A 27,379-nucleotide genomic window follows, 5' to 3' on the forward strand; every position below is an offset into this window, starting at 1 on the left:
GCATATGTATTTGTTGACGGTCGTAAGCCTTCAACTGTGTACCTCATTCCTGATAGAGCGCTCCCAATAGGTGGAGGGCTTGGGGTGTCTTTCTGGATCTCTCTGAAGAGCGTGACAGCACAGCTGTCTGGTTGGTATTGATCCATTTAAGGATCATCCACATCTTTGTGCTATGAAACCCCACAGCTAAACTTGGTGCGCTTTTTATTTGGGAATCTGACCCTTGTGGTTTTTCCATTATCCCTAATCTTTGTTTCGGGGATGATTTGTAAATATCCTTTTGCATTGTGGCTGTTTGCAAAGAGAACAGTTTTGATGTTGATTCCCCCTTGCCCCCCATTTTTATTCTAGTTTTGATAATTTCAGTCCTCAGACAGGCCACAGAACTGAAAGTAACATAACAGCTTGGTAGCAATGACGGGCTGCTTTTTCCTGTAAATGAGTCCTATAAACATTTTCCTGAAATGTTTTGTTCAGGTCAGTAGTCTAATAATTCTAATCATTTTGCTTCAGGGAAGTGGTAGACCAGGCAAAAAGAAAAGAAAAAAAACACCTGCTGGACTTTATTCAGATGACCAATACTTGTATTTTATTATTAATGCACTGTAGAATATAAGTTAAATGAAAGGATGGACTTTATCATACTTTACTTTCGCTTGTAATATGTAATCAATCATTGAAAAACCAAAGAAAGCCTTAAATGATGAAAATAGTCAGTTTTCCTATTGAATAACCCAAGCGTTACCACTCTCCTTAAAATGGGGTGGGCAAGTGTGGGTGGGTGCCTAGGACAAAGGGGGTAGCCTTCGTTCAAGTTGCCAGGATGGTAAGTCCCCTGGGTTAAGTTTCTGTGAGCAACTGACCTGTCCCTGGGGGTATCTCTTCAGATGGTACCACTGGTGTCCTGGAAGAATGGCAGGCCTGTGTCCCGTTGTCCACAATCGCAGCCAATATATCAATGGGTGGTGCAGGTTAGAACAGAATATTCCCTCTAACGTCTTTCTGAGCCCATCCTTGGCACCACTGACCTATCGGCTGGACTATTTTGGCAGCCTGGTGGACTGATCTTTCTGTTCCTCAGGGCGGGAAAGAGAAATTGGCAAAACTCTCGTCAATTTCCTCTTGGCTCCCAAATCAATAGTGCTGCAAGGGAACAGCCATGTGGCTTGTGGTTGGCAGCAGCTGGCAGCACCTTTCGGAGTATGCAAAATGCCTCTCAAGTGAGAAGATCAGTAGGAAGCACACCACGTGGAACCCCTTGTTGGCAGAAGCAGGAGAAAGGCAGTCATGCACTAATTTGGGGCAGAGCCAATGACACATCTCTTTCTCAGCATGAATAAATTGGCAATCCTTTGTTTACAGAGGAATCTACTGGTCTTTTGAAAAACCTCAAGGCATATTTAATAACAGGTCTGGCAGTTTTGCAGAAGACCAGCATGCCAGTGTGTATAAGAAAGCTGGCCTGATGCCTGAATAGTCTTTTGCAAAAGACAGTGATAAGGAATTACGCAGGAAAGTGCCTTAGGGCTGTGCCCATTGACAGGAGGGTGTATGCACCCACAACAGCCTCAGCTGCTCAGTAGGAACACAGCTGATGTCAGCTCCTGACAATGCCGTCACCTGAATCATGAAAGAGACATCATAGATCTTGTATTAGGAGCAGACACAAAATACTAGTTTAAGACTAGTATTGGTAAGATCAGATTTAGGCTTCTCTGCAGCTGGTTGGGGACGAGAGTTTATTTATTATTTCTAGGCCACCGGACTCCAACTAAGTCTGGGTGCTTCATAAAATTAAAAACTCAATAATACACATAAAACAATACATAAGATAATGTGTAAAACACCCAGCGTATGCGGGGGCCACCACAGATATACCCCCCCCCAACATGCCACCTCCACATTCACCCAAACCACCTAGTCTTAGGCCTGGGGAAAGAAATGGGGGCAGCTGGATCGCTTAGGGGATGCTGTTCCAATGGGCAGGTGCACCACCTCCTGGGTCCCACTAGAGGGCATTGTTTAATAGGCAGGCCGGGTTGCAGAAGGAAGATCTATCTTCTAAAAACGGGGGGGGGGGGCAGGGGGCATCTTTATGCTGAGTGTAATGGGATGTGCCCTAGATCACTGATATCTCGATCAAGTCATGTTTCTCTGGAAGAAAATGGATTTCTCTGTATTGATGTATGATTGATGGAGTAAAATGGTACATGGATCTTCTGACTGATTATTTCTGTGGTTTTGTCTAGAATAGAAATATTTTTTATTTTATTTAAGATGAGAAAAAATACACTCTGACGTAATTGCTTTTTGTCCCAGCTATAGTAGCTTGTCTGTCTAAAGCTTAGCATACCAAAATGAATCAGGGACCTTTTTATTGTAGCTTGAATTTCCATTGCAGTCTAAGATTTCAGTTTTTGTGAGTACTGCAACTGGAATAAAATAAGCACTTTGGCCCCTCTGCTACTTTTCAGATCCCCACCAGTGCAGCAAAGTTAGATACATGCCTTCTCACTTGATTTCAGCCCTTCATTCCACTTTCAGTTTTTCCTATACCTTAGTACAAGACTTTTGCAGCAGCTGCAACCCCTTGGGATCAGTTATACCACACCTCTTGTTTTGCTACTTAAGCTTTTGGTCCACTACTGTATCCATGGAAGAAAAATTAATTTCTGCTGCTGGATTGAACTGAACTAGGTATAGTCAGATGTCTTTTGCACAGATTTGAAATAAACCTGCAGCCGCTGCTTAACTTAATAATTTCCTGATCTCCTCTGCCAACTCTCTCTGCAATAAAATATTTTTATGGTGCTAACATCATATTTCATTTAATTCATGGTGTAGAGAATTGTCTCCTAGCCTTGGAAAATAATTAGCAGAGTGTCAGCAACCTGCTGTTTCAATGAACTGAAATAGAAGAGTAGTCCTGCCTATGTATTTGCATGTATGTTGATAATCTGAGAAGCAAAAATAAACTCACAGAGGTATGTGAGAAGCAAAAGCTGATGAAGTGATGTCAGGGGATGAGTGGAGGCTGAACTGTTGCAAATTGTTGGTTAGGAAGGATTTTTTCCCTGGAGTCAGATTGGCTAAGAATTCTTGACCGCTGTTTTGTTTTTGTTTTTTCTTTAAAAAAAAACCACGAAATGGCACTCAGACCTTTTGAAGCCATGCTGGGGAGTATGATGGGAGTTGTCATCTGACCAACCTGGAAGCCAAACTCAACTGAAGTCAAGCCACTGTATCCAATTTTTTCCTTGTATTTTTTTCCTTGTATTGACATTTTTTCCATAGCTCATTTGGGGAGGTGTTGCTGAGTCCCACAAAGAGGCTATGGCATGGGTAGGTCATTTATTTATTTATGGTCCAAGCCCAAGTCTGCATGGATAGCTCAAGAGTTACAGAATATATTTTGCCCTAGGACACTGTCAAGCTTCCTCCCTTCCTGTCTTTAGGCATAAAACTTTTCCCCTTCTGTTTTCACAATATTTTTTATTCTTGTGCTGGTTTTTATATTTTCAACTGATTTTTTTTTCTGTCAGCAAAACAGTACTATGAAGTTTCAGTATGTAATGATACAAATATATTTATAAATTTTAAAAATCAAACAATTTTTTAAATTGTTATGTATCAGATCAACCGAGGTTTTGTCAGAACCACAAGAGAATATCACTTACCAGGATTATTTTATTACTATTTTTAAGCTAAGAGTTTTAGAATGATAAATATTATACATTTCTTAACAGATCCTTAGCTTCTTTGCTGCTACTCATGGAAAGTCATTCAGGTAATTCTGTAGTAGCTAAGTCCTAAAATATTATAGTAGATAATTGCTTTCTGTAAGTGTGCTTCAGTTCTATGGCTTCATGAAAATCTAATGTTCCAGTGTCAAATTTTATTCTTAGAAGCAATATTCACTAAAATTCATACTAATAAAAAGAATGAAAAGTGCTCCTGGCTCAGCTCATGGAAAATAGAGGCTCAGATCCTGCTAAACTCACCATTTTCCTCCAGTTCTTACAAGTTGATAATCAAAACAAAATCACACATTTTGCTGTCTAATTGTAGGCTTCTGGAGCATGATTCTGCTAAAATGCCAGACTACAATTTACTGTGAGGCTAATACTGGGGGCACTGGGTGGAGGGGGGGTAGACTGGTAGGATATGCCAGGCCTGGAGTCTGTTCCTTATTGCTGTGTCAATGCTAATAAGGAAGAGGTGCCCAGGTCAGTGCATCAGTGGTGGCAGGGGAGGTGAGAGAGGGAGAGGAAGGAAGGAAGGAAGGAAGGAAGGAAGGAAGGAAGACTGGGAAGGAAGAGAGGTGGGGGGTTGGCAGCCGAACAGAAGAATGCAAAGTGTGGGAAGGATGAGCCATTGGGAATTAATTAAATAAATAAATAAGCAAGCCATGCTAGGAAGTGCTGATGGGAAAGAGGGGACCATGAGCACCAGCCTTCTCTACTTGCTTTACTCACTCTGGGATCTCTCTGGATTCTGATTCAGCCAAAACTGCAAAGAAGCATAATGTTTTGGATTTTATTTCTGCTGATTGCCACTGATCCAAAACTTCCAGAATGCCATGACTGGTTCCATATTTCATATAATGCATTTTCCATTTTGCACATGCTCTTGTTATTTAGTGTCCGTTCTATGTCCCTCCAGAATACCAGTGATCCAAATTAGGATCATCAATATCTTCTCTATTTATGACCTCAGACCTTACAGAAGATGGAAATTTCAGTTCAATAATCCTCCAATGGAGTGGAAAATGTCTTAATTGTACATTGTACACACATTCTTTCCAGAATATCCTACTCACCTCTAAAAACTTGAAGAAAAGCTTGTCTGTGTAATGGTGTGCCATTGTGAGATTTAAGATATGTCTGTGCTAGAGGTTAGCATTTCAACACTGAAACTTGTGTGTGTGTTTGTGTGGCAGTTGGTCTCAGCCAGAAAAACTGCAACAGACTATTGATGACTTTGTATGTTAAGGATGGGAGCTTTGATCTAGATCCATATTTGTGCATCACAGCACCTCTTTGAACTCATTACTTCTTATTTACACTAAGAAGTAAATAATACAAAAATTGTGTAAGTTTTTTTGGCAGCAGGATATTAATGATGAGCAGCAAAAGACTGCAGAAAATACACACAGCAACGAAGCCATTAATTCAGATACTTGATATACTCTAAGTTATTCCATTGGGAGAATAAGGATAGGGGGAAAAAATCCATATTTTGCTTTAACTCATAATAGCCTTTTACAACATAGGTTGTGCTCTAGCAGGGTTTGAGCAATTCATGATGTACTTAATTCCTAGGGGATATCTATAAGCACATCAGCAAGTGTCTGATTTTCTATGGAGATATGATTACTGTGTAGAAATTGCAAGCAGCATTTTAGAATGGTTATAATATTGGTTACAAGCCCTCTTTGGGTCTGAAATTTCACTTTGGAGCAAGGGGTCCCTAAGGGCTGGTTAACGTTTATTTAATTACACTGTACAAGACTTCAGTAATAGTATTAGATCAAAGTATAAAAACCTACTTCAACACAAATTCATAACATAATTCAAAGAGGTTGATTGCCTAGCTTTTTAACATTTGCTCTTCTGGCTGATTAATATAAAGACAGTTAGTGGATGAAAATTATACAGATGCCAGCATTATATCAAAGTAATCAACTAAATTGGGGCATTTTCTATTTATTTAACGAGGACCATTAGTGACACTTCAAAACTGATGGTGGAACGTGGCCTAGAAAGATGCCACCTTCTTCCCCTTAGCCCGGATCTTTTGTGAGAAACGAAGTGTCCTGAAATTAGAATTTAATTTTGATAAATACATTCGTGTTGTTTAATTCTTGTACATACCAGGTCAGAAGTTTTGCTCCTGATATTTGGACGATGGAAAACCATCTAGCGTATGTAGGAGATCTGTAAGTTTGGGGCGGGGGGAGAGTAAATAATGTCAAGGCAATGGCTGTGATGACGCGGTTGACTTTTCTGAGGCCTCCCTGCAGATCCCCCTCAACGCACCCCTGCCTAAAAGTAAGCCTCATTGACTGCAATAGCCTTATTCCCAAATAGGCTAAATGTCAGCATTGGCTCTGGGAGGTTTTGTATGTTGCAGTTCTTTCCTTTAAAACAATGCGTTATGGAATATATTCCTCCGCTTAGGGTCGCTTTCCTGGTTCTCACCTTGGTTTAGCTCTCTTTACATAGAGACTTCAGAATGACTTGTGCAGAGGCTTTATCACAGCATGGCCCTTGAAAAACCTCTTTCATTTCAGGGAACATGGCTCCATTGTAGTAAGAGCATCATAACAAACGTGGCCTTTTTGCTCCTTCTGTTTAGTGGGACAGCGTGGGTAGCTTGGTGATACGACACCTAATGTTATGCTTTTCAAGTAAAAGTTGATACGTTGTAACTTTTAAATGTTAAGTTGCTGTATGAATCTACCAGCAAAACCTATCCAGTGCTGCATGTCAAATGCATTTTTTAAGCATTCAGCATCGCCCTAAACCATTCAATGAGGACACGGGCCAAGACCGATGCCCCAACGTTACCATCGTGTCACCGGTTTTGTGCAAGCATAGAAATACGCTTGTTGGAAATCATGTCCATGTAAAAAAAGCCCTTCATTTGCAGCTCATCACATCTGCAAATAAAGCTAATTTTCAAGCCTTGTGTCGGGACGTTCGTGAAATTAATAAATTAATATTAGCTAAACAGATTACTTTGAGTTAAATGGTAAATGCAAATCTTGTTTGCTTGCCCTGATTTCCATTTACCTTTTGTGATTTTTTTTTTTTTTTGGCAAAGGCTTGAAAAAAGTAAATATATGAGTGTATAAGCTGATCCCCAACATAGTCATCTCCTCACTGTCCTTTTTTAATTCATCCATATGTATTACTACCAATTGGTAGCGGTCCCTCTCCTCTGCCTCAGAGACCTCTGCTTCCCTTGGTTTCTCCCTCCATATTCATTTATTTATTTTATGTTACCGCCCGTCTCCCCTGATATTGCTGCAAAGGTCAAATCCCAGGAAGACGCTGGCTTGAGACAGATGGTCCTCCAAGGTTTTTGAGTCTATTGGATGGTCCCATTCTAAACATTGGAAAGAAAGAAAAGAGACTTCTTGCAATTGCTAATAACCTGTCCTGGGAATATTTGGAGGAAAGGAAAGGAAATGAAAATGGTGGGGATGGTCAAATTAGATGGAAAATAATATATCCCAAGGACCAAATTAAGACATATTAGAACTTTCCTTGAATTGGGGTGAGGGCATTTCTAATAAGAAGCTTTTGTTCTCTAAATTCTGGGTTCAGGAAATCAAGTTTCAGCTGGTAGACTAGACGTTTTCAATTCCTCTCCACTCACTACATCTGCGGGTGGAAACCTCTTTTAATAACAGGCAAAAGAATGCAAGTCAAAGCTACAGAATATTGCTGGAGAACAAAACAGCATGTTTCCCCTCATCTGCAACTCAGCTTCAGATGTCAAGCTAATAACTTTTCACTTGTACGGAAAGACACAGAAGTATTTCATATTCTGCTTTAGCCATAGTAGGTAAGTTTTAATATGCCCATCAGAAACAAAGGAGAGTAAAAGCAAACATTGAGAAATTAAAATACTTGCATTTATTTTGAATAGAGCCCCATGAAGGAAATGAACACTGAACGAACTCTATAAATTTCACCTTACAATAACGATGCAGAGGTTTTAATATTTCTAAAGTAGCAAATTCATTATGTCAAAAGAGCTAAAGCTAAAGAAATCAGATTTTAAGTACTAAAATAAACTGATTAAGGGAACTGAGAAGATGTCTCAATAACATAAAGCCGGAATTAGTGGACTTGTGAATAAAATGAGATACCCTGAGTGGAACAATTTTACTTAATGCATTAAAAGAGCTGAATTGATACCACTGGAACATTTTATTAACATTTCGCTGTTTCTGTCCCTTCACCACTCACTCTACCAATTCACCTGCCCCCAGCTGCCACATTTCCAGTATAGGAGGGGAAAATGTTTGCAGACTGCCTAGGCTGAAGTTACTGTGGTGTACAAAACGTGTTGCTTTTGGTTTGTTTTTGTTTTCAGTCCTTGTTTGCTGCCTAGGGTCACTCTGTAGTGAGATGGACAGCTTTATACATTGTATAAATAAATACACATTAAAAATTATATTAAAGCATACATGGGAACTCCCAGTGTCTATGAGGAAATACCTACAGTAAGGGTCTATCCTAATTTGCGATTAGAATCTAGTGGTATTAAAATCAGGCAAAAGTATTACATGGTAGTGCAGTATCATTTTCCAGCCTGCACTTGACAACACGATAATTCACAATCCATCCTGATTGGCTGTTATTAAATGTGTCACCGGAGGTCAGCGTGTTGCTGACAGGTCCTGTCAACCCTTGTCGAGGAGGAGGAGAGAGGGTTGAATTAAAATCACTTGATCCACACATGCATTGAAAACAAGACTGTTTCATTTATTTTGGAAAGGAAAGGATAATAGCAATGAACATATGAGCCTGGGCTAAGAAGGGGGAGTTTGGATGCTTAATCATGCAGAAAGTGCATGGGTAGAGAATTTAAATAAGCCCTCAAGCCATCTTGGTTTGTGTTACAAAAAATGGTAAATTCCACAGAACGAAGTCAGGGTTCAGAATGTATTAGGGAATTAAGAACCTACAAGGTTTGACTAGCAGGTTAATTTAAGTTTTGGAAGCGTCGCTGAGTAGCATCTGCATAGTTGGAGAAACAAGAAGGGGTATTTCTTGGTAAACCATGCTTCTTCATTGGGGGTCTTGGTGAAGCACTCATACAGCTTGCTTGTAGGACTATAGAATGCTTCAGGTTGAGAAGAGGTGCTTTATTTAAATATAAATATTTAATATTTGATTTATTTAAGCATAAATATTTAAACAAATATTTTTGTTATTTTGTTATTGTTACATAAATTAGTATAAATCAGGGAACACAAATCTTATCCGTTTGTTAGGGTGGTGACGTGGGCTACAGTAGAGACAGGAGGCTTTAGGAATGCAGGACATTTATATCTGGTTTAGGGATGGTTCCCAACCATCTCCACCCTGGAAGGACCCAGTTTTAAGCAGTGATGTCCAAAGGCTGTATGTGTGTGTGCGTGAGTGTCAAAATCTGCAAGTGACAGATGTGTTGCAGTTGTCCTTTCAGTGAAAGTCTTGTTTTGCAACAGGACTTTTGCTTTAGCTTTTAGCTTGCCTTTCAAGCAATGTAAGGTTATGGCATTGTGTTAATCATCAAATCTGCTTTTATCCACTCTGAAGGGGATCAGGATAGAGATCCACTCTGAAGGCTAGAGAAGGATGCTCAAAGGGTCCATACTAGTTGCTTCCAGTGTTATCTTTATAACTGGAATACTGGAGGGAAGGAAATTGGAAAGCCTGATCAGTTATTGGGAAGAGCGATCACTGAAAGTTTCCTGTTGCCTGATGTTCTTTCTCTTCTCCCTCATCCTACCCAATTACAAATGACGCAAATGATTCCTGCCTCACTTGTTAAATGTAGCCAACGGTAATTTGCATTTTATTTTGTGTATCGAACATGCTGGCTGAGCCTACTGTGGAATATTTTGCTGGCTAAAGAGACCAAAATTGTTAGCACTGGGCAGGGTTTCATGAAACACAGTTCCAAGATTGAACTCAATAATTGCAAATGCAGGTGTCATTAAACCAATTGGGCTGACATAAATGGAGGAACTTCTATGCCTCTTTTGTATCGTAAGAGATCTGGAGAATAGGATACGTTGTCTGATCAAAATACTAAATGGATCCATGCTTTGCTTGGGGGATTGTTGATGAGATGCCAAGATCTCTGCAAGATTGGGTCTTTTTTCCTTGCATAAAATGAATGGCCTCGTTTTCTGACATCGTGATAGGAGAAGATCTTGTATGGCCAGTGAAGCTTCTGGTAGGAGTTTTACCTTGAATCAATTTTAAACAGAATTTTTATTCACCCCCAAGACAGTATCAATACTTTGAAGCTTTGGAGACTTCAATGCTTCTGCATTTCCCTCATGTAAACTGTTTTTCTGTTTTGATAAAAGGGTGTTCTTATAACGACGTTGACAGTAACTTTATTTGAACAATTTCATTTTTAAATCTTGAACCCACCAGGAAATTACAAGAGATGAGGACAGGCAGTCTTATTACTGCCTTCCTTTTAGTTGGGTGATTGTAGCTGAGAACCCAGAATCTGCTAACCGTTTGAAGCCTTTTTATGTTAGCTTAGTGTGGCTTATTGTATTCTGTGTTTATTCTCCGCTGATTAATGTCCACCAGATCTAAAACTTCAGGAGAAATGTGAAAGAAAGCAAGCAGAATTTTGCTGGCAGCTCACAGACTAAAAAAACAGCATTTCAAACATGTCTGGGCCTATGCAAGCATAAGTGTAGGTACTTGCTTGTGATTAGAACAATTGCTTTTCTTTCTTCAAAAGTAAGCATTGTTTGTTTATTTGTTTATTTATTCATTCATTCATTCATTCATTCAAATTTATTAGCTGCCCAACTCCAACAGACTCTCTCTCTGTGTAATGCAATGCTTTACAGAATATATTTTAATATTCCATCAGGTAATTTCCTGCTGATACTTTCCATGTAGTAAGTCTATAGGGTACATTGTTTTTTGCCTACTTCTAACTATATTATCTGAATTTTTGGTTAGCATCTGCCGGTTATTAAAGCAGTAAATAGATTTGCTGCAGCTAGGGTAGCGCTGTGGGTATCTTGTTATGTTGACTCCACTCTATTCGCCTGATCTTTTCCTTTCTTCAGTATGCCAGTAATTTAGACAAAGTTGGTTTTGATGTTTATCATCCAGGATATGTTAGAACTATGCAAATGAATGCATTGTTGACAGATGCTGCAAGCTATTGAGAAATGCATGTAAAAATGTCTGTAATACTTATTAATTTAATGGGTTTGGCTTTAATTGAAAATGCTTCTGCCTTGCTGTTAGCCTTCTGAATTGGCTTTTGTCCAGCAAATGTTTTCTGTAATCATGAAACATGCTAATTTAATCTATTTGCACCTGAAACCAATTTTGGAATTATCACCTGTTAAGCATTGCCTGAGGTTGTTCAGCAAACAACACAAAATACAACTAATTTGCTTTTTAATGAGCAAATAATAGTATGCTATTATTTTAATCCATTTAACATCAGTCAAGGTTTGTGGTTAAGGATGTACTTTCAGTGATATGTGTAACTACAGAGACATAGCTTAATGATGTAGTATTTGGTTGTGTGTGCAAACAGGCACATGTAAGCAGGTGGTACTTGGGTGAACAATTTTTCTACTTAAAAGAGTATTTCTGTAGACTGTAGTAAACTATTAGTACTGTTAAATGTCTGTTGTGATATCTAGCTTGGAGCTAATATTAAGATCCAGCTATAACCAGTTTAAATAAAGCAATTAAAAAACGCTCAAATATGATGCTGATCACGATTCTTTCTACCCAAAAGATGCTCAGCATAACCATAGATACTTTCCTTCTGTAATATGTATTTACTTACCGTCTTAGAATCTACCCAATCCTGAGGACTCTGGGAGGTATACAGCAACACACACACACACACACACAGATACAAAACAATCTTAAAACCCAAAAATTAAATACAGAGGATGAATGTATCCACTGAAGGCCACTAGAGGCCAGAGGGTTATGAGATAAACCATATGGCATGCTTATGGAATGTTAACAAACTGGGTAAAGAGAGTTCCATAAAGTGAGTTTTAAAAACTATGTATGTAGGTATGTTTTTAGTATATACTAGACAACCCTGTGACCTCTTGGGTCATCCTTTGAGAGAAAGGAAGTAGAGTCTGATGTGACCAGAACGAACATTAAATTTTAGGCTGACCATATTTTTTTTACCCCAATGCTGGAGAGTTCTGTGATCCTGTAAGAAGAGTATAGATCATAAATAGAAAAATAATTGTAGTGGCAAACGAACTTCAATAATAAGTCAATATTCCCTTACCTAGACAGATCAACAGAATGACCATGGGAGGGCAAAAAAGCAGTAGCAGTGGGAGCAACTTCTGACTTCCTGCTGGCTTCCCCATGGACTTTGCTCGTGGGAAGCTGGCAGGGAGCGTCGGAAATCACGATCACGAGGATGCTGCAATGGCCACAACTTTGCAAATAAAACTGGTCTGAACATCGTGGAAATTTCAATTCCACAGGAGTATTGGGTCCTGGATTTCTTATGCATTCTTTAAGTTAGAGGATTTTAGATACCTTGATTCAAAAATTGTTGCGGTAAACGAACCGTTTGGGCTAACATAAGGGTACAGACAAACGGATAAATACAATGAGTTTTAGTATATACTACTACTGTATTGAATCAGTCAAGCGCCTGATTCAAACCATGCAGAAGAAGATTGATGAGGCAGACTAACCTGAATAAAGCTACCATTATTTCCAAGCACCAATCAACCAATACTTCCCAGGAAGCCTCCAATCACCAACCCATCCCACAGGATTCAAATTCCACATAGACTATAAATACTGCAAGACAATCCCCCCTCCTGAACCGTTTTTGTTGGAATGCAAGGCAAAATGTCTGCAAAAATCATGATTTTTACTTTGCTATTGCTCTAAGCCCAGAGAACCCCAGCTAAGAGTAAGCATTTGATGGTTTGCAGCAAACATGAATAAATTAACTGATTTCCTAAATGTAATCGTTTATATTTTAATAGCTAATGGTTGCATTCAGATATAACTCTATGGGGTTGCCTGTCCTATTTTGTTTTCTTAGTGGAGTATGAGATGGAGAGTTTTTTCTATTCTTGATTAATGCCATTTAATTATCAGTTTTGTCACAGGCTATACTTTGAAGATAGCTTGTTTTCACGGGCCATAGTTTAAAAACAGTTTAGCATCAGATGAACACCAACCTTTCACCAAGAAAGTGGAGTAAAAGATTCTGAAGTCTTCCTTGTGGTCATTTTAGAGGGGTTAGGCAGTAGATCACTGCATGGGTGCAGAATCAGTTCATTCTCAGAATGCTAAGCTACGGTTTAGCATTTTATTGATTAAGTTCAGTATTACTTCCATAAGTCCTGGGTGAAGAAGGCCACTTAGACTTTATGAAAGTATTCATTTATTCAGATTTCTATCTTGTGTGCTGAGATTACAGTCCTTTTTTCCCCAAGCTGTAATATCTTACATGTGTGATTAAAAGGAACTTAGGATATATACAGTAGAAGCAAGTTAAACAAGTGTGTTGCTTTCTGCTGTACCCCAGGGTATACCAGGGAAGGGCCTGTTTTGTATATTATAAAGCATTAGCATATAAGGTTGATTTTCAAGTAGGGTAGCAAGAGACATTTTAAGAAAACTCTTTGCCTTCAGAATCAGCTGATGTTTATTGGAAATGATTATTTTTCTCATCTTTGTCTCTTAGCTTCTACTTCAAGCCTATCCTGTTATCCTGTTTGTAACGTTGGGGAATGGGAAATGATGTAGGCATGGCTGAAAGGCACAAGGTGTAGATGTCTGTCTCTGACATAGATTTGTGACACTTTCGTGCTTAAAGAATGCAAGAACTTGTTATTAAGATATTTGTCAGGATATCTGAAAAATATCTAACAGAAGGAGTGTAAAGAGTTATCTCAAGTTCACAAAGAGCTTTCATATTGCGTAGATTAAAATGCACCATGCACCTCCCTCCCTGCTTCTCCCTTCCCTACCCGTAGTTTTCAAACCATACGCTTTAGATTATTAATGGTATTTGCTCTTAAGAAACATTTGCAAATTTGAGTTAGGCATCCATCTGGTCCTATTTCTGAATTGTCATTTAAATTATATATTATGCAACAGAAACAGATGACTGGAGGCACTTGTGAGATACAGTAGAGAGTTTAAAAAATGAGCAGTGGAAATGGCTGTTTCCTGTTGAGCAATTTTGCTGAATCTGAGTTGAAGCTCAGAGCACATCCTCAATGGGATGGAAGGATTCCTCCGGAGTCAATACAAAGAGTTTATTCAATGTTGGCTCAATCTGGACATGACTCCAGCTGTTTCAAGGTACAAATGAAATTTGAATGATGGTGAATGCTGCTGTTCAGCATTTTCCTCTTGGTAGCAGGTACTGGACTGGTCAAAGGAATCAGTGTCTGATAAAACATCTAACAGAAAGGGTTAAATGTTTCACATGTGGATGAACAGAGTGAAAGAGAGGACTAGAAGTATTTAAGGACAAAAACATCTGGCCCTCCCATTAGGCAGCAGGTACAAGAGGACAGGAAGACAGTGGGTGGTAGAGAGCTCTGCTTTGGTGTTGCCCCTCATTCATCACTGGTTTTCAACTACCAGTCGAGACAACTCCAGGACTTCAGAATGGGTGTGGGCGTGTGCATCCGTGTGTCTCCTCTTGCCATGTCCCTTAGGTGATAAGGTGTCTCAGGTCAGTTCTCTTTAAGGATACCTAAAAATAGAACTTATTCTTCAGCTCTTGTGTAGTAAGTGCTTCATGTGGAGTGACTGAGAACTGAGCTTCAGAGAGACATTGTGACTTTTTTGAAGGAAAGTACCTGTGACAAACATTTTAGATACAAAAAGAATAATTGTGTGCATTGTGTAGCTAATTAAAGCAGAGGCTTTACAAACACAGAGAATGTCTGATTCTGTTTCTTCCCCTGAATTTGTTTAATACCATTCTGGGGGAAAATCCAATCTTCGTATTTATATGAGTTGTAAGGTTTCCCATTGAGAATTTCTCCAGATTCTCTTTCTCTCCCAAGCGGTGGTGCAGTCTTGCTTGATCATCTTTTCTTCTGATCTGAACTCTTAGCAACTATTACACATTTAAACAACAGTGAGTTTTCTGGTCACAGATTCTCCACCCCGCCTTGTCACCCCATCTCTGCTTCCTGTGTGTTGTCTCCTGAAGGGACAGGGAAGAAGTAGAAGCTTTCCTAGATTTTTCTTTGGAGCATTTTAAAGGGTATATTTATTTTTTTATTTACTCGTATTTCAAATTTTGTCACCACCCATCTCCCTCAAAAGATTTAATATACCAGCATTTGCCTCCATGCTCCTTTTGCACTTCACAGTAGACTTGTGTATTGTGATGGAATGTGTTCCTGAAGGGGGTGGTGGTGATGTGGTGGATTCCTGCCACTGGTTCCCAGGGGGGAACGCATTCCAGGTTTCTCAGAGACTTCGCAGCCCGGGCTGTGTTGATGGGAAGGTGAAGAGGTTCAAGGTGGCTCCACCCTAGAGCCCTTCTGGGTTATTTTCCCTCAAGTTAGTTGAGTAGCCTTGGTCTGGCAAGGTCCTGTCTATAAGGTGAGAACAATAAAAACTAGAGTTGGAGAGACCAGCTCAGCGTGGTTCTTGGCCTGGCGTCCTGACATATATTCATATAAAAGTATAAACTGCGCAAGAATCTGTTCTGAATAAAGTGAAAAAGAAAAATGTTTCAAGTTCATCTACAAGGAAAAGCATATAGGAAAGGGAAAGCATACGAAATAAAATGTTGAATACTCCCGAAGTGGCTCTTGAGCTGAACTGTGAAGGTGATGACCTTTTTTCAGTTTCTTGGTAATGACAGACATATCTGAAAAGAAAATATGAGAAAGGAGCCGAATATTTGTTTTGCCTTTAATGATTAAAGGTGATTGATTTCTGTGACTGGCTTAGGCATGCCTTTTGATGTGACTACACTATCCTCAAGGTTCAAAACTGTTCTGATAATGCTTTCTGAGATTCCATGTCTACATTCCCTTTCTTGCAGTGCATCTCACTTTGTTTTTCATATTAAAGATTCAACACTAAAGCTATTCCTATCAAATGAGCTGAGGTGATATTTTTTTTCTCCCCTCTGGAGGAGAGAATTCTGATTTCAAAGTTGATTGATGTCAACTAATCTAATCTAAATCACTTTGCCCAGTCCTGAGTTCTCCAGATATTTTAGATTACAACCTCTACTAGCCTAAGCTGATGACAAAGACTGTGGACCAGAACATTTCCAGGGACCACAGGTGGAGAAAATGGAAAAGTCTAATTACAAATTCCTAATAATGCAGTCTCTAATAATATTTTTCATAGAGAATATTTGACAATAATGATGGACAAACTGTCCATCAATCCAACATTCCAAGTGTAATCACTCATGTCAGAAACCTGATGTTACAGTTGAATACAGTGGGAACAATCCTCGTGTGATCTTGTTTGAAATCAAATGCATGCTCCCTTGGAGCAAAGAGATCCCATTTAATTGTTTTTGTTGTACATTAATTTGCCTGTTGCAAAAATTGAAGAAGAGACTGGACCACTGTGGAGCTTCTATTGATGCCTCTTGAGAATGGGAAGGCATTATGGGGACATTGGGGAGGGGATGTCATGAAGTACCATTCAATATCATAACCATCCCCTCCCTCAAAATATGTAAATTAAACCTCCATAAAATCATAAAACGCTGAAATGAAGGTTATCTACAGAGGGGAACTCTGACCTCTCAGTCGACAGGGAATAATAATCCATGGCACATGAGATTTCAGATCTGATGTGGTGCTATTTCATGTGCAGTGATTGAATGTTCTTCAAATCATCAAATGCTGCTTACTATGCCCCAGCTTTAACATTCAGGTCATAAAGGCATGTTATGACTGCTGTCCTGGGAATGAAACACACCCTTCTGATTACAAGATCTCAAAAGACATATTGTCAAGCAGAAAAAGATGCCAGGAAACTTGTGCTGAAAATTATAGGAGGCTGGAGCAACCCTGTTATTTTTTTAAGCTGTTAATGTTTTTTTTTAATTAAAAAAAAGTGTGATGGGCCCTGTGAAAGATCTTTGATGAAGTCTTTGATCTAGATTTGTCTTTTGCTTCCTGTCTCTTCAACATACCAAGTGAAATTGAGTGTCAGTGCGAAAGTGCCAGTGTATCCAACCTTTCATAGGGATGGAAACATCCAAGGACCTCTCAAATGCTTTCTTTCCATGAGGAGCAGAACTTCTGAGTTCAAAGTTTAGACTGCACTTTTCATTAAAAATTATTCTGTGATGATGAAATGAAGTAGTTTTAGTCTAGTGCCCCCAATTTCTCTGTGCCCCTTAATAATTGAAAGATATTTCTGATCTGTTGTTGGAGCATGTAGTTTGGCATCTAATCCCTCTGGAGAACTTGGAATCATATGCTGAACTCTTTAGGTCTATTTACTGAAGGGTTTTGGAGAACCGTGTCTAAACTTATCGAAGGGTGTCCAAATTGCTTTTCTTTCCTTTGCTTCCAGAGCAACACAGGCGAGTCAAAGTGTTTTGAGAGGTTCCAGCTTTTAATTAACAGCATGACTGAAACTGTGCCAATGAATGGATAGCATATTAGCTTGCAATTTTGCAATAATATATATTGCATTCTTCTACAAAGGGAATAATTAAATCCTATGTTATACGCTTTTCTTGGTTATTGGGGAGGGGAGGGGGAGGGACTTTTCAGTTAGATGAAAATTGTTCATGTTTTCTGCATTTCAGATTTAGCCTGAAATTTGCATTTGATTCATTCACTGTGTGGCAGTTAATTTCTGAAGCAAAGGTAACAGAGCAAGATGCAAAAGTTTCATCCTGCCTGATCATTGCAGTTGATTATTAATACAGCCAGCAATCCTAACTAGAGAGATCAAGAATTTCCTTGGGACTCAACAAAGCTAGAAGATTATTAAAAAAAAAAATGTAGGCACATCTTAGTATGCAAATGCAAGTATTTTATTGGAATATTTTGGTTACAATTTTTGTGGCTGGAGTTTCTACAGCCTTCTGTAATAAAAGCAAATGGATACTTTTTTATGCTTTAGATATAGATCTGAATACTTGACTCCTCATATACATTATAAGTGAATTATTGTCTGTTAGCTGAATTTTCAAATTCAGAGCTCCTTTTGCGAAACACTCTGTTTATAACATAAGCAAGTCTGGACTTGTTTAGACTTCTGATTTATAAATACAGTAAATTTAAGATTTCAGAGAAGTTTCATTTTGCATTTAAATGTCTGTAAGAGTCCAAAGATTCCCCAGAGAGTAGAAAAATACCTGGGACAGTCCTGGGATACTAAGTGAAACCTTCCAAATTTTCTTTTCCCAGGATTTTTTTTTTCAGTGATGCTGCATCTCATCAGTCTACTAGGGTCTAAATGTCTGGTGATGTATTACTAAATTCCTTCAGCCCTACCTTTGCCAGAATCCACAGATCAATTTGCAAAGGAAAATGAGATTATTAGAGTCTGGTTCTGGAAGGTGACTTCTGCAGAGATGTGATACAGATACTAGGCTTCATCTAAAGGTTTCTGAGCTCTTCCTTAGACGTGAAGATTACTTTGATCTCTCCATTATTGGGGATTGCCTGAACTAGCCGGGAAGTCCTGTCAGAGAATACAACCTCTGGCCTGGCTCCGGCAGGGTTTCCCTCCATCACAACTGCTAGACCTCTTTGGCTTTGACTGCTGCAACTGTCTGAGTCAGACTGAGCTGTCTGTAGATTTCATTACATGACTCCACCGGAAATGCAGACTGTTTCTCTCCCGCCAAAATTACCTATAAAATAAGAGGGTCATTGTAGATCGGCTGAGCATATGGTAATGGAGACATAGAATCTTTTTGTCTACCTTTTGGAAGGTTTGTTGAAAATTCAGGATCATCATCTGTTTTGGTAAATGGGATACAGTAATTACCATGTAGACTATAATGGTAGCAGCTCTCTTGAACCACTCCCCCTGCTTTGTGAGCATTCTTAGGGGTGTATGAGTTACGGTGCACTTTTCAGCTCATAAATTTGAATACTATAAGTCATACTGTCTTTTTTCCCTTCGTATGTATGTTCTGAGTGCTGCTTTTGAATCCCAGCTGCAGGAGTGCCCGTTAAAAGAAGACTTTCAAGTGAAATAATAAACCTCCCAGAGAAAAAAATGCCCTTTTAAGAAGAGTTCCATTTTGCCTGCTGGCGGCAAAATGGTTAGACCAGGGCAGATGAAAGGCATCTTTTTACAGATCAGTTCCTCATTTTTAGCCTTTGCCTCTGTCCCTGCTTTAGCAGGCCCTGAAATTGAAGATCCTTTAGCTAAAGAACAAAGCTCATTCTAGAGATTTCCACAGATCTTGGATCTTGGGATCCAAAGATTCTCTGACTCTTCATCTTCATCCATTCAAAGAATGGATCTGTTCTAACTCTGCATATTAAAAGAAAGTTGGGGTTTCTGTTGGTGGAGTAACAAAAAGGGACAGGTGAGAGCCTGGCACGGGCAGCTGAGTATCAGCTTCATAAACTGAGATACTTACGAGCCTCTTGCAGCCTAATACAACTGCTTTGCGCAAGTGGCAAATAAGCCCAGAAGCTATTGTGCATTATAACTCCCCATTGTATCCAGACCAGAACAAACAACGATTAGCAATTCCTAGAAGAAGATGAGACTGTGCTGTGGAACTAGGTTTTAGTATCCTGGATGATTTGGAAGGTGTTTACCCTATTTTGCATATAATACAAGCATTTAACCTCAAGCTGTTTCCTTGGCTTGTTCCTTTGCACCCGAAAGGGAAGAAGTAAATCAAGAGATGCACAAAACTTTTTCCAGTTGGGAAAAATAGAAAGAATGTTCTGTGGGAAGCTCTTCTAATAGCTAATGTGACCATTTTGCCTCTAGGTGTAAAAGTATGGGGAACATTGTTTGGGAAAAAGGTACCCACGTTATCAAATCTTTTAAAAAGTTGTGCGAAGAATTAGGCGAATTTGCATTGGAATCTTTACTTAAAATGAGGCTTTGTCTAGTATTGGCATTTTAATTTTGTTTCAGACAAATGTCACTACACACTGCTTATTTAGTTCAACAAAAGTTATTTCCATAATATGTAAACAAAAAGTTGAATGAATATAGTTTTTTAATGGGCTTAAATAAATCTTACAGAACATTGGCCTGTTTTATAAATCATGCTGTTTTATAAATCATGCTTTTAAGAATGTTCTGATCTATTAATTTTTAGTTCTAAAAATATACTTGAGTTTGATCATTTTCTCATAATCTTGCTTGAATAGAGCTTTAATGTTGCTCATAAGCATTTATTTGGCAACCTACAGCTGATAGGAAGTGGGAGACAAAATGACTTCTGGGAGACCAAATGACTTCTAGTTTAGATAACTGGTATGACCCAGAGCAGCTGGGAAGGTGTCAGATGGTTACAGACCAAGGCCGTGGATCATGATACTTGAATGTGGACATTCAAGATCTTACTTCCTTCAGTTTCCCTGAGTTTGGAGAGATGGAAACTGGTGCCTGAACTTCTTTGTTGATTCAGCTCTTAACATATGTATTAGGCCTGCCTGGTTGAAATCTGCTACGCTGCTTGCCGAACAAAGGAACCGATGTTATATAAAAGGCAATTTCTTTCTAAGACTCAGCAGTGTGAGCAACACAAGATTAATGAAAAAACATCAAGCTTCTAACATCAGGCCCCAGATTGTCAAGTCAAGTCCTGGAGACCCTAGAATCTTCCCTTGTAGATAATTGATTTATAAGTCTATTTAATTTAAGGATGATTTTTATCTGTAGATAATTATTTTGCATCTTTTGTTTTATTATTCATAGGTTGCATAGAGGCAAGTGCTCATAACTGTTAGCAGCCACTTTTTAAGCATATACAAATTATTGGGCAGGGCCCAGTAAAGAAAATGGAGAAATGATTATGCCAGAGAGAAGCAGCAAGGAAGATCCCCAGTGTAGCATTATTTTCTTGTTAATTTGTGTGTTGATTGTAAACAAATGAAAATGGGTACAAAGAGCTAATTAGGGTAACTAGTTTTTAGACATTGGCTTCATTGGATGGCTCAGCTCAGCCGTTTCCTAAGGAAAAGAAAGTGGATTAGTAAATTTAATCCAGAGCTGCCTTTGTCGCATGGTGGCAATTTTAATTGATATGAGAAGACCCTGGAGGAGAGCTTTCCTTGCTTGCTTATGGTCTGTAGCATGCAAAGTGTTCATAATTATATAGAACTCTTCTGACTTTTCCTCCATAGTCTGGAAGCATATTTTGTGTGCTTGTATAGTAAAAATACTCCGGCAGTTTTACGAAAAAATGTTGTAGAGTTTCTTTGATATCTGCAGTTTTTGTCACAGGCTTCAATGGAACTAGAATCTATTACCGAACGTACCAATCCTTGAGGAACTTGCTTTTTCTATTTATTGCTGTCTCCTATGCTTTATTTCAAAGACGTCACACATTTCGGACTGGCTGCCCCATCACACACGTTTCTCCAGCTGCCGCAGGAATCACTCTGCAGGGCAACTTGGCTTTTGCTGTCTCTTCAAAGGGAACCAGGCCTGGAGGTGTTCTAGTCTTGCGCTTCTCAAGGGAAATTGGCAGGGTTAGGAGCTGGGTTCTCGTATTGTATCAAGCATAATGTAGTTGATTGGATTTAGTTTTGCATATTGTTCAGGTCCAGTCCTTGTGGTGTGTGGGAGTGGTGTGCAGCGTGGCATCGCTCCATTTCAAGGGACTGTGTTGGGTCAAAGCACTTTGTCTTCACCCACTGAGATGCTCCACTTCGGTGGAGTCTTGAGGCAGGGTTGATCCACACTCTTTTGGCCATCTTACGACTGTGACGACTGGCTTATGTGCATGCACAGAAAGAACATTTCCTGGTTCCTGGTATAATGATTTGCTCCAGCGTTTTGAAGTGAGGGAACATTTTGCTTTGCTGAAGCCCTTCCAAGGGAGCTTTGAGCAGAGCTTTGTTGAGGCAGAGCACCCCCTCAAAACGCCGGTGGTGCTTTGTGAATCAGAGCTGATGCCGTGGCACCGTGTCTGAGCCCGAACAGGGTGTGGAGAATTCTCATATCACATGTTGGCTTCTGGAGAACCATTAGTGGAAATACACTCAGTCCATTGATACTTGCTGCTGAGCATTTTAACGATAAAAATACTGTTTCTGCTTATGTTTTTCCATCATGGAATCTTGCTAACAATTTTGATAACAGGTTGAGGATACTTTCAAAACTCTATCTGACACTTGACACTATTAAAAAAATTCTCTTACTCAATCCCTAAGGCAGATTTTTAAAATGTAATTTTAAGATTGTCTGGTTAAATACAATGTTGAAAGGCACATTAATCTTGCAGTTCTGGAGGATGTTTTTGTTCAAAACTGCTATCAAAATTTTTCATTTATCTTGATACATGTCCTGCTGGGATAATTATTTTGTCCAAGTTTTGTTTTCTAACTTTGAAAAAGCATTTAATGATCTGTATATAATTCTTGCGAACGTATGAATAAAAAGGACCCAAACCAAATATAATGCCAGAAGATATAACATGCAACTATATTTGTGGTTAGCATTTCAGATACAATAAAATCTGGCCACTTTATTTGGCAGACTATGGAAGGAGCATCAGGCATTCTCATGTGAACCCTTGCTGCATAGAGTGGAACTTTTTATTATCTCTTTATCTTGCCTTTCCTCCCAGGAATGCCAGTTGGAGCACCTGGAAACACACCAGAATCTTATGCAAATTAAGAGTGTTACAGATGGATTTATTTAAATATTTATTATATCAATAGATCTCCTGGTGGGATAGACAATAAAAATAATACAATGAGGCCATTAAATAAAAACAATGACAGCTGAGCAAACTATTTACAACCCAACCTTTTGGGAAATAGACAGATCTTCACCTTGGTGCTCTTATAATAAAACTAAGGGTAGCTTTTTTAAGGGAAGTGAATTCTGAAATATGGACACAGCTACCAAGATGCCCTTTCCTCACATTGCCATATATTGTATTGCTCCCAACGGGGGATCCAGAGTAGAACCCCCCTGGTAGATACTTATATTCTGGCAGGAATTTATAGGAGAAGCACTGTCTCATATATTGTCTCCTTGGACAACCAACTAGAATTTAAGGGAACAGGGCTTCTACCAAAACTATTCTGGCCTGACTATAAAGCGTTTCTCTTATGCTCCAGGGACAGCAATTGGCCAATAGTTTAGCTCCAAGGTTGCTCTCCGTGGTCCTGAACACAAACCTTTCCCCTATAGTCTACAGGGTTGAGTGAACATTGGTTCATACATCATGCTAATTCTTGGCTTGTGGCTTATTTAAACCCCAGTATGCTGGGTTTGCGTAATGTTCTAATCCATACCCAATGGTTTATAAACCATAGTGGAATGAGGTCATGCCCCACTCTAAGCCAAAACTAAAGAAACCACAATACAGTTTAGTGTGCTGTGCAAGCCGGGCCATTATCTATAGTAACTTTTATCCTGGTTTTGTTCCAGTAGGATGCCTCTTGGAGAACACCTGATCTCTAGAGGGTTAGGAAAATAAGAGCATCAGGCTTTGGGGCTCTCTTCGTTTCATACAATGGCCTTTATCTCTGATTGTTATTAAAGAAAATATTCTGTAGCAAGGATCTGAAAGCAGAATCCAGTCATAGGGTTTTGATCTTGATTTGTCAACTGACGTAATATCATGATATATCATTTAGGACATAAGGCATCAAAGTATCTAAAAGTGATGTGTTATGTTTCAGATGACGTAGCCCCCTATTTCAAGACGGAACCAGGTTTGCCTCAGACGCACCTAGAAGGAAACCGCCTTGTTCTCATGTGCTTGGCAGAAGGAAGTTGGCCTTTGGAATTTAAGTGGCTGCATAATGATAAAGAAAGTACAGCCTTCTCCAGGGAATATAAGTAAGTAATCTGAGAATATAGAATCCTAATCATGTCATGATGTCTGCCGTGCTCCTCAGTAAGTCTCCGTCAGATTGGCCCAATCCAAATATATCTCTTCATTAATCTCTCTCTCTGTTACCCTGTGTTTCTGTGAGATACATTTAGAAGGTTATTCGGGTCTCTCCCCAAACCATTTCAGCTGCTGTCTCTCAGGAGCAAGCTAAGACAAAGGTGAACAAAGGTATGTCGGCATTGCAGGTGCTATTGTGCTAAGAGAAGGAGTGAATGGTCCTTTTTATGTGTCAGCATGCACATGAAGAAATCAGTGGATCAATCCATGGTCACTGGTCCCACAAGCCTTGTGCCATGCAAATATGGTCTGACTTTTGAAGAAGTGTTGGAATCTATGCAGCATTCTATACAGTCGAGTAAGGCTCACTAGTTCTGTTTCTCTCATTTTTCCCTCATCGTTTTTAAGTTGCTGAATGTTTTCTGTGTATGGAATTGAGATTTTAAAAGCTATTTAAGGTTAAGGTAGTTTGGTTTATCATGGGAGACAGCAGACGTGAGCCAACACAGCTGTTTGTTTGATCAGTGGGGCAAGCCTTGAAGTAGTCTGCCAGTAACAGAAAAAAATCACACATGCGTATATGTGGTGGAAAACAAGGGTACAAAGAGAATTTGATGCAAGGCAGGTCTCAGAAAAACTGGAATTACCAAAAGTTTAATATGAAGACAGAGATGTTTCCTATTTGACAAAACATTTTTTGGCCTTAGCCAGATCAGGCATTGTATATGCGTAACAAGTTCTTGTTCATTTTTGAATAATTCATAAACATAATATAGTATAACATTTATAATACAAAAGCAAGCAGCACTTTGCATCAGTATACTGTTATATATTGCAACTACAAGGATAAGCTCAAAAACTACACTTTTTAAGTAACAATTAAGGTATTTAAGTTTTGATAGCATACAATAACCACCCAGAGTCCCTCCTCTGGGGGAAGATGGGTGGTGATAAAAATTTGATAAATAAAAATACAATGTATAGGTTTGTTTGCTCACAGTGAAACCCATATTTATTTTGTTTAGCCCTTGATTAACTTCTTTCATATCCTTGAAACATTTATTTTGTTAAACAAAGTGTGCATGGAAAACTAATCAAAGTTTACAATATTTATTTGAATAAATATGCTACTATGAATATTAAAGTTCTATTATTTATTTGGAACTGTGTGCCACAGTCCAAGATACAGTTGGCATGTTTTTGTTTTTATATTCAGGGAGTTGCATTTATTCATTGGGATGAAATTATTACAGACTGTTTGTCTCTGGTAGAAGAAAGTTTGGCTAAATTTGGCTCTAATCTTGTCTTGTTGGCAAGCAGCATAACAAAATACGTCATATTTTTTTTTGCCAAGTACTAACTATAATACGGTTCAAATGCTACTTATAGTCCCTGTCAGTTACAATCAGTGACAAAATAATAATTGATTAGAGTAGAAGATGATTTGTACTCCAATTCAGAAAGTAATAAAAGTGATCCTACAGTTTAAGTTAAATGCATTTTAGTTAATACAAATTAAATTATTCATTACTAATAAATACTTCAATAGTTTAGATAGCAAGCTTGAGGGTTAAGACTGAAAAAGAGGATACCTAAGATCATTATACAGTTATGCCTTGCTGTTCATATTATTAATCATAGTCTGTCATCAACATATTATAGCCAGCCATATGTTTGATAATCCACACTGTCCAACTTCTGCATGATTCATATGTAGTTTTGTGTAATGTAGAACAATTTATTAATATGTGAGTTGTGGAGGCAAGATGAAAAGTGATATGTCTTATTTTGGCATTGCCAAAACAACATTTACATTCAGGGTAGACAATAGTGATGCAAGAAAACTGTTATTTATTTATTTGTTTTTATCATACCTTTCCCCCAAGGAAGTCAACGTAGCATATGGGATTCCCCCATGTTACCTTTATCAACCACCCTGCAGGATAAGGTTAGTCTGAGAGTTGATGACTGCCCCCAAATCATCCAGTGAGCTTCATAGCTGAGTGCAGCCACAATTCAAAATGTTATCCTCTGATACCTGGTGGGAAAAGGTGATACACAAGTGTGCGTGTTGTTATGGATTATGCTGTGTCGGTGTGTATGTGAGAGAGAGAGAGAGAGAGACAGAGAAGGATGCTCTAATTCCAAGTTGGTTCCTGGCATTTTCCATTGTATGACAGCAAGTGATATGAAAGACCAAGGGAGTTGCTCTCTGTCAGCCTTACCAGGTAGACCAGATAGGAAACAGGACCAGATAAGCAAATTCTACTTTATTGTAAAGCTACATTAACAGAACCTTGCAAGTCTGAAAGTACAGTTCTCCCCCCACCCCATCGTCTCCTTTACAGCCCGAGAAACTAGGGAGGGTCCCTTCTGAGCCTCTTGCCCTTCCCATTATCTAGCTGTGGGCTCAGCTGCCTTTTATCTGACCATTCCTTGGCTGCCTCTCTTTGCCCAGTCTCCCAAGGTCCTTCCCGCAAACCATTACACTCTCAGTGATATGATAATGATAACAATGATGTTAATTAAGAAAATAAGTGAGAACAAAGAACAAAATCACATTGGTGGTGTTCATTCTTTGGAAATTCAAGTTCCAGCTAGGAACCTAGGAGTTATCCTATTATTATCGTTATTTATTAGACTAACTTAAATTCAAATTTCAGAGGACATCTACAATAAAAATGTATTCAAATGCAAAGAAACCAACCTTTGAATTGGTTATATAAAAGAGGGCAGACTTCCTCCCCATCTGGAATGAAAAGACTTTCCAGGTTCTCAGTGGTATTTTCATTTATTGATGTACTATCCATCTTCTGCCTTAGACTTTCTTAAGCAGCAGTTTCTTCAGGGCTGCTGTACTCCAAACAAATTGTCAATTTTCCTAAATTACTTGCTCAGATTTGCAGAAACTTTAAGTACCCTTCTGGCATACAGACAAAAAAAAAAGCCTCTCTTGCATGCAAAACAATTCCTCTGTCACTGGAAAAGAGAGACTATTAGCTCTGGGGGATTTTTAATTCACAACCTTTCCTTTGTGATTTTCAAAGCTATTGATACAATGGCAGGACTCAAACAATGCTCCTGGACTCAAACAGTATCCTGAGAACATACGAAGTGCTTCAGCGTTACTGCTAAGCAGGTCTCAGATTGGCCTAAAACTGCTGTGGGCATAGGAAAGTTACGTTACTGTTCATCTAGACCAGGGTTCCTCAACCTTGGCAACTCCAAGCTGTGCGGACTTCAACTCCCAGAATTCCCCAGCCAGCAAAGCAAAGCTGGCTGGGGAATTCTGGGAGTTGAAGTCCGCACAGCTTAGAGTTGCCAAGGTCGAGGAACCCTGATCTAGACTACATAAAATATATGAGAACTAAATATCAGTCCGCCTATAGAGGGCTCTACAAAACACTTCCAGGTTTCTGAGTCTTTTTAGGTTTTTGGAGAAAAGGGGAAGTATCACTTGGTGTTATCAAAGCTTATTAGAAAGGATAGATGGGGGTCATCAGAATGGGTGTATTTTAGTGTATTTTAGTCATCCGTGAAACAGGTCATGCACACTTTTTTCCAGTACTTTTCATGAATTCAGCGAATCATC

At 39.0% G+C, this 27,379-nt stretch overlaps 1 protein-coding gene across 2 annotated transcripts in view; it reads left to right on the forward strand.

Moving 5' to 3' along the window:
* The window catches only part of SDK1 (sidekick cell adhesion molecule 1), a 369,862-nt gene that overhangs the window by 49,048 nt on the left and 293,435 nt on the right, over positions 1–27,379 (forward strand). For both annotated transcript variants that reach the window (XM_063315194.1, XM_063315193.1), the window contains exon 2: positions 23,576–23,735. In XM_063315194.1, coding sequence (XP_063171264.1) covers positions 23,650–23,735 — 86 coding nt within the window. In that variant the 5' untranslated portion in view covers positions 23,576–23,649. The remainder of the gene's footprint in view (positions 1–23,575; positions 23,736–27,379) is intronic.

Source organism: Candoia aspera, chromosome 14, assembly GCF_035149785.1.
Source record: "Candoia aspera isolate rCanAsp1 chromosome 14, rCanAsp1.hap2, whole genome shotgun sequence".
Classification (NCBI taxonomy): Eukaryota; Metazoa; Chordata; class Lepidosauria; order Squamata; family Boidae; genus Candoia; species Candoia aspera.